At 37.4% G+C, this 12,595-nt stretch overlaps 1 protein-coding gene across 1 annotated transcript; it reads right to left on the bottom strand.

Moving 5' to 3' along the window:
• Positions 1-8,017: 8,017 nt before the first annotated feature.
• Positions 8,018-11,961, bottom strand: LOC113521591 (sterol carrier protein 2-like). The gene is made up of 2 exons (XM_031909868.2): positions 10,413-11,961; positions 8,018-8,429 (listed from the first exon to the last, which is right to left on the bottom strand). Exons 1-2 carry the CDS (start codon positions 11,523-11,525, stop codon positions 8,319-8,321), a joined length of 1,224 nt encoding a protein of 407 aa, XP_031765728.2. The 5' UTR covers positions 11,526-11,961; the 3' UTR covers positions 8,018-8,318.
• Between the last annotated feature and the right edge of the window lie 634 nt (positions 11,962-12,595).

Raw genomic sequence — 12,595 nt, 5'->3', positions numbered from 1 at the left:
TCCATTAAATGATATCCACAAGAGTGCTCCACATGTGGATTCAGGGATCCTTTTCTCTCATCTTTAATCTACCTTTAGATGGTCTAAAAATATTAGTATATTTTCGATGTTTGTTTTTTTTATTTACCGGTAGGTACTTTGTATACTTGTGTATACATATAAACATATATATACTACTCTGGTCAACTATTGACGCAATTTAAATGTTTGTAAAATATTTTAAAATCTTTACTATAATATTTTTTTTTAATATGAAATATTTTTTAATTCGTCAGGAGTGTTCTTCTCTAGAAATCTGTCCGATTATAGAATAACGGAATTCGGCTATGCGATCCCGGCCTCCCGAGCCGCTGTAGTGTCCCAGTCCTTTCCGCAATCGCAGTGTTCCCCCCTTTCCTTTCCCACATAAGTCCCTTATTCTTCTCATTTGCTAATTTCCTTTACACATTTCCAACGTTCCCTTCCTTTTTTCCTCAATCCTTTCCTCCATACTGTAGATGGCAGAAACCACCAACAAATGCATTCCCAAAGAAAGTTTCAGGCAGGCGGCCGGTCGTAAAACGTACAAGTCTTTTTGTAATATGGATAAAACCATATTACGCCGACCACAAATAATAATTGGGATAAGGATAGGAAGATGATGATGGTGAAATATTTTTTAATATGTATAGGCTTCTTTATAATTCAGTCAAACAATAATTGAACAAGTGGCAGAAGTCGCGGATAAAAGCTTGTATCTATATAAATTAAATGCCATTCGTTGGTAAGTGCATCATTTGAGAGCGGCTGCTCTGATTTGGCCAATTTTTTTAATGTACGTAATAACGCTAATAGCCCCAATAATGTTTTTAGGCAAAAAAAAATTACGTTTTTAATACCATAATGCCTATCAGGTCAGCCGGATTCATAAATTTAGTTTCTTTAAGAATAGTTAATTATAATGCCACCCCTTCCTTCTTCGAAGGTGTCGTAAGAGTAACTACTAACGACTAAGGATAAGCGAGGAAGGAAGAGGCAACGTCCCTTTAAACATCTCTAGCCTAACTGTGGTTACCAATCTACCTGCCAATCGTGACAACTACTACTAACTAACTACTGGTAAGACCCTTAACAAGAGGCTTATGTTCAGCAGTGGACTGGTATGATGATGACAATTTTATAAGATAATAGGTAAGTACAAGTATCTACTTGGAGTTGTATAGCACCGTGTTTCCATAGCACATGAATTACTAAAACGTAATTCTTGTGAAATTACACCAATACGCCATTTTCTTGTTATATATAGCATGATATGGTATTATTTGATATATCTTCTGACAGACAATGAGGTAACGACAAAATCGTGTCTTTATTCAGACGAACGGTTGCGACGATTCACAAAGCGAATTACATTATAAGTCGTCGTAGCTCGTAGCTCGCTTGTCGACTATCTCCAGCGCCCTCTGCCGGTTCCGACCTCACACACTGATAGTGTAATTGAGGACAGTCCTCTCCAACACAATGCGATTAATCAGCATCGAAAACCGCGTGCTCATCCGAGCGCCCTCGCTGTACTCGTAATACACGACCTACAAGCTGCCAACTTATATATTAACAATCTGTTTTTTACATTTAATATGTTTAGCAGAAAATACTTGCATGTATTTTTTTTACGTCTAATTGTCCAAGGGTCGGTACAAGGCAAACGATCTCGGGGTAGATCACCAACGCGATGGACTGACCTCATCAAAACGGCCACACAGCAGTCTATTGTGGAATGCTCTCGCTCGGCTATGAACAGAAGTAGACGAAGACACATCGCAAGGACCTCGATCGCAAAGGAGGGCCTCATCGATGATCCACTATCATTATAAAAACCACGACCACTCTGTCAAGAGTGTACGACTGAAGAGAGATTTTTTTAAATCAATAATTTAAAAATAATGACAGAATCAATCTCAAATGTCTTACCACATAGATGCCACTTGCATCCTATTAAAAACTATCAAATTATTATGTAAAAATAATGAAGACGTTTGGTAAGGACGATGATGTTCTCTTGTTGTTTCTCATCAGACACATTGGGCTTGCAGAACAGAATTTCGTTATTTATAAGGTAAGTGACAGGTCATTCTAGGTAGCCACTCTGCCTGCCAAAACCTTGTTTGAATATATGACAGTTTAGTGTCAGTAACATCAATCCAATCCAACTCCCATTTCCTTATCTCTTGTCGACGAGTTTCTGGTTCGGTAACTACTAAAGTCTCACATTTTTATATTGATTGCAAAAATATTGTGTTATCTAAAAAATTACGTAAAAGTACCTGTGAACCCCGCATCTTTGCTTACATTAATTAGGGTAAAGGATATCATCACTTTAGCCTTTAACTGTCCACTGCTGAACATAAGCCTCCCAATTGAGGGGTTTTACCAGTATTTGTCACGCTTGGCAGGCGGATTGGCAACCGTAGTTAGACTTTGGAGATGTTCTGAGAAGAACTGCTGTCCATCCCTCGCCCTCCCTTATTCGCCTCTTACGACATCCACGGGAAAGGCAGAGGTAGGCCACCCCTTCCTTCTTGCCGGGACCATACGGCAAAGGTAAAGGTAAAATCTCTGTATTAATCTAGAACATGTCCTATTTGTGTGCGAAATCCGCTCATCTATATAAGCGTGACTAAGTAACAAATATCCAAATATCTTCACGACTTTTACTGTAATATTAATAGTATGGGCGCTACATATTTTGTGGATATTTGCAATGTGTATGTGTTACGATACGAGTGCCTACATAACGAACTGGACTCGACCCTTCCGCGCGCCTACACATCTTAACTATTCACACAAAGGACTTTATGAATTCGACACATGGTGTCTACTAGTTTAATGAACAAATTGCTTTGCAAGTTATTACTTATGTGCGGAAGGTTTACAGCTGTATACCAGTGTATTGAACATTACAAACATAGTAGGTATGTTATAATGAAATTAATTAAAATTTTTAAAACCTTTTAATGAGTAGAGAAAAAACACTTAGAACCTTTACAAAATGTAAAAAAAATAAAAAGTAAGTGAGCAGATATATTATTCGTTAATAGAAATAATAAAACTAAAAAAATACATTTTGCAATATCTAATATATAAAATTCTCATGTCACGGTATTTGTTACCAAACTCCTCCGAAACGGCTTTACCAATTTTATATGAAATTTTGTGTGCAAATTCGGTAGGTCTGAGAATCGGCCAACATCTATTTTTTATACCCCTCAATGATAAGGGTGACCCACCCCTAAAAATTTTTTTTTATTTTTTTATTTTTATTTAAAGATTTATCATTGAAAATACATACAACTTAAAAATTTTCACCCTTTTACGATCAACCCCTGTTTTTTAAGCACGATTTTTATATTGCGCAATAGGGTTTCAAGATGGCAATCGAATATAATAATTGTAGTACGAGAAATTTTCATGTATAGTTTTCGAAATAATGTATTTGGTAAAACAACGTTTACCGAGTCATCTAGTTTTATTATAAACGATCAGAGAACAGCTATCAGACAAGTTACGATTATGACGTATTGAATATATACATAGATGAGTTTTGATTATGGCACACTGCAAATTGCTCGGCGTCTACATAGCTAGATGCAATTATGGTCATCATAATCATTCACATATCAGCCCTTAACTGTCCACTGCTGGACATAAGCCTCCTCCTTGAGGGGGTTTGCCAGAAGTTGCCACACTTGGCAGGCGGATTGACAACCGTTTCCGGACATTAGAGATGTTTTAAGAGGGACGTTGTTGCTCACCCCTCGCCCTTCCTTTTATGATATGCGATTATGATATTCTGCATGAATGACGAGTTACAATTATGAAATGTTATGTACATGACAAGTTACAATTATGTCAGACCAGCCACTATAAGTACAGCCAATTCAAAAGTCACACTCGTAATTGATGAATGTCTTATAATATATATACACATAAATAGAATGGAGTCTGCTGATCAAGTTTTAATATAGCTGCCGAATTAGTACCCAGTAAGGGCGGTATTTCACATGTAAAAATGTAATAGTACATTCTTAGCTGATCGAAGGCGAGCCGGCGAGCCAGCAGGCTCGGCATGCGGCGGCCACGTCACGCCGCGCGACTTGAATGCTCAATTATTGCTCGCGACATCAAGTATTTTATAAAGATTATTTACGTATTTAATTCATTATTGTACACACCAGTTATTTATTAAAATATGACAGAGACAGAGTAATTAAATGTACAAAGACGAGCTTAACTCCAAGAGAGTTTTCTTCCAGCAAACTCAAAGTGGAAAGAAGCATCAATGTCAGCGGGTAGAGCGGTGTACAATATTGTGACAATTTTTTATCTAATATTCTTCAATGATATTGATTATGGGTTAAATTTGAATTTGTATAATTTGAAAATAAAAATTTACATCCACATACCTTCTAAATGGGACTTCTATATCATCATTATCAGCTTATTGTAATCCATTGCTGGACATAAGCTTTCCCGAAGTATACTATTAAGCGAAATCTTTAATTCCTTATTTCTAGTTTTACATACCTACAATAAAATCCTTATACAAACCTGTAAAGGTTCAAATATATGTATAATGTATGTTCCTGATCGATTGATCTATTAATGTATGGTCTAATCAATGCCGAATCACTATATTATAATTAGTATATATTTACAGGGTAATGGAATTAACATTCAACTGCAGTACTTTCCGTATCTGCGGGCACATTCTCATAACTAACTTCCTTACACAAACTATTCCGCTATTAACTTGGAGTATTATCTTAATGTATCGCACCTAATTAACCATTACAATCCCTATTAAATGCCGCGGCACGGAACGTCGCAGCGCGGCGCCGCGCCGCGCCGACTAGCGCTCACTATGCACGGGCCCGAGGTACTCGTAGGTGTGTACAAACTTTACGTGGGCTTCGTAAACTTGGTAAATAAACACTTGGGCCATCATTTGCCATTGTTAGTTGGGAGTGGAATACATAATTTGATGAAACCTCATTGTTGCTATGGTTTGAATACTGAGCCCACCTGTACTATCTCAAAGATGGGCCTCGATATCTGGAATAAACTTTTGCGTCTGCCGACAAGCAGCTGTGCATGGCTGTACCACTTTTCATATACTATCTTTCACTTTGTATAGTGCGATAAGGCCTTGAAATTACAGGATACCGAAGTATAGCATAAAAATTATTTGTATTATTTTTTGTAGAACCGCTCATTTCTAAATCTTTGCCGATTTTAGAGAATCAAAAACTCTGAGCTTCATAAATAAACTGTATCCGTAGCTGTATTTGTTATTTGCAGTGCAGTACACAGCCAGTGTTATTTTAGTTATCGACTGACACTAGAAATCCTGACGTTTAAATAATTTTTAAAATAAACATACCTGTTTACTTTTTTACGTAGCATTCGGGATAAAACAAACATGATAAGCCAATTTTTTATCCTGATCATCAATGTATCCCGGTCACAAAAATAAAGTTCCAGCTATACTTAGACTTAATATATAAAAATTCAGTATCCCGATGTTTGTTGACACCTATCTCCAAATCAACTTAACTGATTTTAATGAAATATTGTTAGATCCAGTTTGAGAGATAGGAGCTATCCTATAAAAGCCATTTTATTCAGATAAAAACAATCTAGTAGGTGACAGTAGGGGGGAAGACAATGTTTATAGCGTTAGCTAGCTCAATTATAAATTTAAAATCATTAAGAATTAAACATAATTTTATAAATTGTAGTCACGTTTTTCTTTGCATTTAATCTAGCACGGCCCGCAATGCATCAGTTTAATTAAACATAGTATGGTGCAGTGAGAACAAAGAGACGCCTGCTTGTATTGCTATCGTGCATCAAGCCGGTCGCGTCTGGGACGAGAATAGCTCATTTGGAATGTAAACGAGAACAACTCCTTAATAAACTGAGTTTGGGACGTGCCACATACAGCTCTACCGCTCGTCACGACTCGGCACACTCGCAACGCAGCCCACCATCCAGTTCACACAGCCATAAATATAAATGGAATTTGCTACTGTACAAAATGGACACACAATGTTTATGCATTTATATACTTTGTGTGTTCAGTTTTCATTAAATATTCTTAAACAAGATCACTCCATTCAATTTAACAGAACTCCATAACTCCTTATAAATTTGTACTAGGTACGAGTTCTTCATTATGGCACAACGCTATGATTGACTGCAGAAATTTGAGCTCAGAGCCTTTTATCAAACTATTCTTTTTTTGTATCACAATAAGTTACATAAATGGTTCGTGCAATAAATTATTATTATATTGAACAAGTTCAACGGCTTAAATAATAATAGAAATCAACACACTCATATTTAATTATATGCAAATGTAGATCGTAAATCGCAGAGATTGGCCTCTGCTCTGTTTATAAAAATAGGTTTTATAAGTTAGGTGTAGATAGTTTGAGTCTTTGACTTCGAAAATGAAAGACAACTCTGAACCACGATCTGTGGTGAAGTGCAGACGAAAGGACGGCGGGGGGAGTGGGTCGCAGGACTAGATATATATATATTCAATAAGCTGTTAAGATTGAAGTTGATAAGAGTGCGCGTTCTCTCGGGAAATATCCCGCGCGCCGCCTCGCTCCCTGACCACATTACCAATTTTGCTTCTTTATGTAACATGTAATGCATACGGGGTAAAATTGAAATCTTTTGCATTAATATCTTTTAAAAGAAGAAAACTATCATTTTTTCCACAAAAGAATTCATTTTTCTTAATAAAAATAAATAATAATATGTGATTTTAACTGTCATCAAAAGTGGATGGTTCTCTCTGTATGTTACGATGCGGTGCCGCTACGGGGTGTCACGTGTCTTATGTACTTACTTATTATAATAACCAATTAGTACCACGTGGCATGCTAATAAATATAAATAAATAAATAAATAAACAATGACGAGAATGCCATAGTACTTTCCACACGAACAGCTGGACGCGTTATTAGTCCAGTTTATTGCGGCAAGGCAAAAAATATAATATTTTGCTAATCTAGCGGAAGATTCTCAGACGCAATGCTCACACTAATATAAATAAGTAGTTACAAAGAATTATTTTCAGTTTTATGTTTTCCCTCTTAATAAAATTAAAAATACTTAATAATTGTGTACTAAACTATGTTGTTTCATTTGTGATTTCAAGAAATATGTAATTGGAAGATCGCACAGGGTTTCGTCAGTAAACACTATCTTGAGTCTACTCAAGTCGGCCATCCCTGATATAGGCGTTGCCCAAAGCGATAAAATCGCTTTTTGTACCCTTATGTATATATTTTATGCTATTGTATTTCACTTAAATGTTCAATTGTCATTGTATATTTTTATGTTTCTAGTGCAATAAAGAGTCAAATAAAAAATAATAATCATTATGTATCTATGTATTTATCTACATCGTTTTTCAATAATATTGTAATCGATGTTTTTGTTCAAAATAAATAATTATAAAAAAAAGTGGGCGACCTTATCGCTAAGAGCGATTACTTTCAGGCAACCTATGGATAGAGAAAAGTAATTATAAATAGTTTGGAGTCATGATACTCTATTCTTTTTTAAATACATATAGAGATATAATACGTGCAATAATGTGAATATATGAATGTAGTAACATGGCTAGTCATTGAGCTAGTCATACTTATTATAAGGTTCCGACTGGTGGCGGCGTGATAGTTCAGTTTCGTTGAATTCCCTAAAATATGGTTGATCGCAAACATGGCTGGCTCATGGGTCGTACTCGTGAACGGGTGCTGCTTATGGGAATTGCCTCATATTTGCTCGTTTATGTCCATTTAATAATACATATAAATAAGTCATAATTCTTATAACAGTCACAGTGCCCATGCAAATGTAAAATGTAATGATTTGAAAAGAGTAATTGTCGAGTTTCTTGCGAGTTCTTCTCAGTAGGTAACAACACCCGGAACCCAGTAGCTCAATCATGAAAAATTGATGATTTAAAAAAGCTTGTAAACAAATTTATTAGAATAAATATTATTTCTATTCTATTCTACTCTACTCTATTCTACTCTATTCCGTTCTATTCTATATGTAGTAATTATCATCGTTTCAGCCATTATCTGTCCACTGCTGAGGCCTCCTCCATAGACTGCCATAAAAAACGCCCCTGGATCATAGTAGTTATATTTTTATATAATATTTTTTATTCGTGTGCCAAATAATAATTGTATTTGCCTGTTGCTATGTCCGTTTCCTCCACCCGTATCAACAAGTGACAGTGTCGACCAGTGCGACAGTTAAAGTTTGGCTTGCACGGAGTGGTCGGCGAAGCCTTTCCGGTACAGTGCCACGACAGCAGCACCTCCCAGCCCCAGGTTATGCTGCAAACCGATCCGCGCACCTTTCACCTGGAACAATTATGTACATATATGAAATTTTGAAGTAAATGTATGTTGTTCCCACCGGAACAGAAAACGTTGTGAGATATTACTAATATAATTTACTTATATATGTATGTATATGCAGTATTCGAATATCAATCAAATACTATATGGCTGCTATTTCCGCTGTGATGATGGGGGACATACAATGTTGTATTACTACTCCTGAATGGTGAACTACAGCAAGGGAAAAGCGAAATTTGCGCTTAATTTTTAAGACCCTTCAACATTTAATGATTAAACACATATGTATACAACTGGATGACGGGAAAATAATGGACTTATTGTTATCACTAAATATCCGGAAACTTCAGGATCGAGTACGGCGCTTTAGTCACAGTTTATTATAAGAAATATGTAATAATTCCAGTGTATTTTCAACTACGTGTATGCCCTTCCGTATATCCGTAAGTTATTTACCTACATTGATTAGCAGTACGGTTACTATACATAAAGTGATCTAAATTATTACAATTGTCGTGACCTTTTGATAATTGTGTATTATGTCAGTGCATCGTGGGGCCGCACCAGGTGTTACGGTCACCGTCAAGTTATTAAAACTTATTGGACTTTGTGTCGCTTTAATTAATTATAATTGAGGTTTTTCTGTACCAACACAATAATTATATTCATGGTAATGTCATAGTATCATTACTGTAATATTAATTGCCTTACATCAACTTTATAAGAGCGGTACAAATTACATTATGGAAGTAGAAAATTCTGAATAGATTTGTCAAAACGTGCACGTTCTGTTGCCTAAAAAATAAGTAATAATAAGTAAAGTTCATCAAAATGGGGGTAAAGAGGTTTCTGCAACGCGCGCGTAATACCTCTGGTATTGCAGGCGTTCATAGGCTACGGTAACCTCTTACCATCAGGTGGGCCGTATGCTTGTTTGCCACCTCAGTGGTATAAAAAATTATGTTATAAAATAAAAATGTATACTAAAAATAATGAATTACAGGCATAATACATCATCATCATCGTCATCATCATACCAGCCCTTTACCGTTTACTGCAGAACATAAACCTCCCCCTTGAAAGGTTTTGTAATTGACAACCGCAGTCAGGCTTTAGACACTTTTTAAGAGGGACGTTGCTGCCCATCCCTCGCTCTCCCTTGGTCGACTCTTACGTCATCCGCGGGAAAGGAAGGGGTGGCCTATTCTATGCCGGGACCATACTCAATTGACTGACATTATATTATATTATGATGTGTCATCAACACTGTGACACGAACAGTCCACCTTATGCATTGTTATTCCTAAAGACCAAGGTGTTAGGTCTCCGTAACATTTTTATTATATGCAACTTAGAATGGCAAACAAGCTGACGGCCCACCTGATCGAAAGTGGTAACCCTCACCTATAGACAAAAGCAGTACCATGGGCATAACAGAGTATACTCTTTCACCCATGATACCCCATACATTGCCATTTCTGAGGAGTATGTTATTCCTCTGTACCTTGTAAATTCACTGCCATATCCCATCCTTTAAACCGAAACACAACCATGCAATAATAACAATATACCATTTTAGTAGATAGAGAGTAAAAATATAATACATTTAATTTCACAATTTAAAAGTATGAAGGAGTGGTACTTTATTTTATATCTACATGTACACAATTGTGTGCATTGTTAGCTCTGTCTCGCTCGTGTTTCTACTACTAATCAAATATGATTTCGTGGCTATTTAGGTTGAAAGGTGAAATATAATTGTGAAATTATTATATACAGAAGTATAACAGCATAGTTTATGAAGGATACCGTAGACGGCACTGTGTGATACTGTAGACGGCACTGTGTGATACTGTAGACGGCACTGTGTGATACTGTAGACGGCACTGTATAATACCCTATTCATATTTAAAAGCGACGATTATGTAGTTTATTTGCCCTTGCTAGTCGTATAAAAATATCTAGAGAAGAGTCACTACTACTTACTTGTCTATCACCGGCTTCTCCACGCAACTGCCAGCAGAGTTCAGCGCACTGCGCCACACCTGTAGCTGACAATGGATGCCCTTTAGCGATCAGTCCTCCACTTGGGTTTACCACCACTTGCCCACCGTAAGTATTAGCTCCAGCATCGACGAATTTACCACCTTGGCCCTCCTCACACAATTGTAAGAGCTCGTACGAGATCAGCTCATTGCAAGAAAAGCAATCGTGAAGCTCTACTACGTCGATTTGCTTTGGAGAAATTCCTGTCTTCTTGTAAAGTCGCGTAGCCGCCAGCCGAGTCATATCTGTCCCTGTTATTTTCATGAAAGTTGGATTTTCAAATACGTCTGGTGTGTCTGTCGCCATTTCCATGCCAATTATTTCAACCGCTTTGCGTTGGAGACCGTAACGTACGACGGCATCGTGGGACATGAGAATAGCTGCCGATGCGCCATCGTTCGTCGGACAGCACTGGAGTTTAGTGAGCGGTCCGTGAATTTTCCTAGAACTTAGTATCTCTTCAACTGTACATTCTCTGGAGTTATACGCTTTCGGATTTTTCGATGCATGCCTGTAGTTTTTAGCTGCTATTTTAGCAAAATGTAACTCAGTAGTTCCATATTTCTTCATGTGTTCTATTCCGGCGTTGCCGAAAGCGAGTGCGGTCATCGGTACACCAGGTTGCGCGTCTTTTAATAAACCTAGAACTTTTTCCACGTGTATATCGTAAGGCGACGCCCTGTCAGTGAGGGTAGCGGTTTTTAGTGCACCGAAACTCATTTTCTCAAAACCCAGTACAAGGGCTACATCAATAATGCCTCCTTCCACGAGTTGTTTCGCGAGATAAAGCCCGCTGCCCCCCGTGGCGCCGCCATTGTTGATATTGTAGATGGGGATGCCGGTCATGCCGACCTGGTACAGCACGCGCTGCCCGCTGGTGGAGTCGCCGGCGATGTACGCGCACACCGCCTGCTGCACCACCGCATACTCGACGCCGGCATCCACAAGCGCCTCCTGCACCGCCTGCTTCCCGAATTCCGGATAGTCTCCTATCGTGCCCGGCTTTGCAAATTTTGTCACACCAACTCCGACGACGTACACACTCCGCGTCATTTTCTAAGTCAGTAAATAATTAATATAACGTTGTGTCTACAAAATACTGCCTTTGATCTTTACAAAATTATACTAATTTTAAGACTAATACACAACAAAGTCCTTTAGATCAGAACTGACACACAAAATTTGTTTAGTTGAGAACGTCCTGCTTTTTCAAGTCGGTAGAGATGTGTGCGTACTGCGTCTATTACATCTAACCACTAATGTGCTCGTGAACGAAACGTGTTTTTTATACTCGTAATTTTATTATGAGTAATGCAACCTTTAGCGTTTATATAACAATTATATTTATATATACAATACTTTTATCAAATTTTAATCATTCGTATTCCTTAAAGAAAATTATATTTTCAGTACTACTTAATGCCTAGACTGATAGTGTAACTGATAAAAAATGAAAGCCGTCGTTTTATAATATGAATAAGGTCACCAACAACCAGTGTTTTTTTTTTAATGGGTGATAATGGAATGGTAACCCCGCCCGCGCTTTCGATATACACTGGCGGGGCACCAGTGAAGGATGATAGGTGAGGATGAAGCAGGTCAGTTAGCCCATTGTGACGAATTCAACAAGAATTGTTCAACCACCACCATTGTTGAACCACGTGGAGGTCGACCTGATAGTATATTGCTATCAATGGGTTCATTAGACCCCATTACTAACAATCCCTTCTCCCCAACATCCAGTGTTACCAACCCTACTGTTTTAACAGTAGATATGCTGTTTTCACATTGATGCCCCTGTTTTATGTTTCAGTTTTAATTTTTACTGTTTTTCAATTACATTCAGCTCCATCTATTACACTATGCAAATCGGAACCAGATAAAAAATGGCAAATGTTAAGAAATGACAATTTATCTTTTGATCGAAATAAAATTGCCGATATTATCCGGAAACATTTGACATATTGTGTGAATTGGTTAAGAAACTTTTGTGCCTACCACATAGCAGCGCCGCCGTGAAAGGCTTATTTTCAGCTATAAATATTATGAAAACCAAATCACGTAACAGAATATCGACTATTAAAGGGGTATTATATACTAAATTAGAAATAACCGATTGCTAC

Source organism: Galleria mellonella, unplaced genomic scaffold (genome assembly GCF_026898425.1).
Source record: "Galleria mellonella isolate WM207_F2 unplaced genomic scaffold, CSIRO_AGI_GalMel_v1 utg63, whole genome shotgun sequence".
Classification (NCBI taxonomy): Eukaryota; Metazoa; Arthropoda; class Insecta; order Lepidoptera; family Pyralidae; genus Galleria; species Galleria mellonella.
The sequence above is the reverse complement of the archived record's forward strand: the minus strand, read 5'-3'. Positions and strand labels throughout refer to the sequence as shown.

Bases quoted from the DNA above. Each gene is read 5' to 3' on its own strand.
- LOC113521591 (XM_031909868.2), bottom strand. From the start codon at position 11,525: ATGACGCGGAGTGTGTACGTCGTCGGAGTTGGTGTGACAAAATTTGCA. The intron at 8,430-10,412 runs GTAAGTAGTAGT...TAATTGTTCCAG, and splicing joins GAGAAGCCGGTGATAGACAA to GTGAAAGGTGCGCGGATCGG.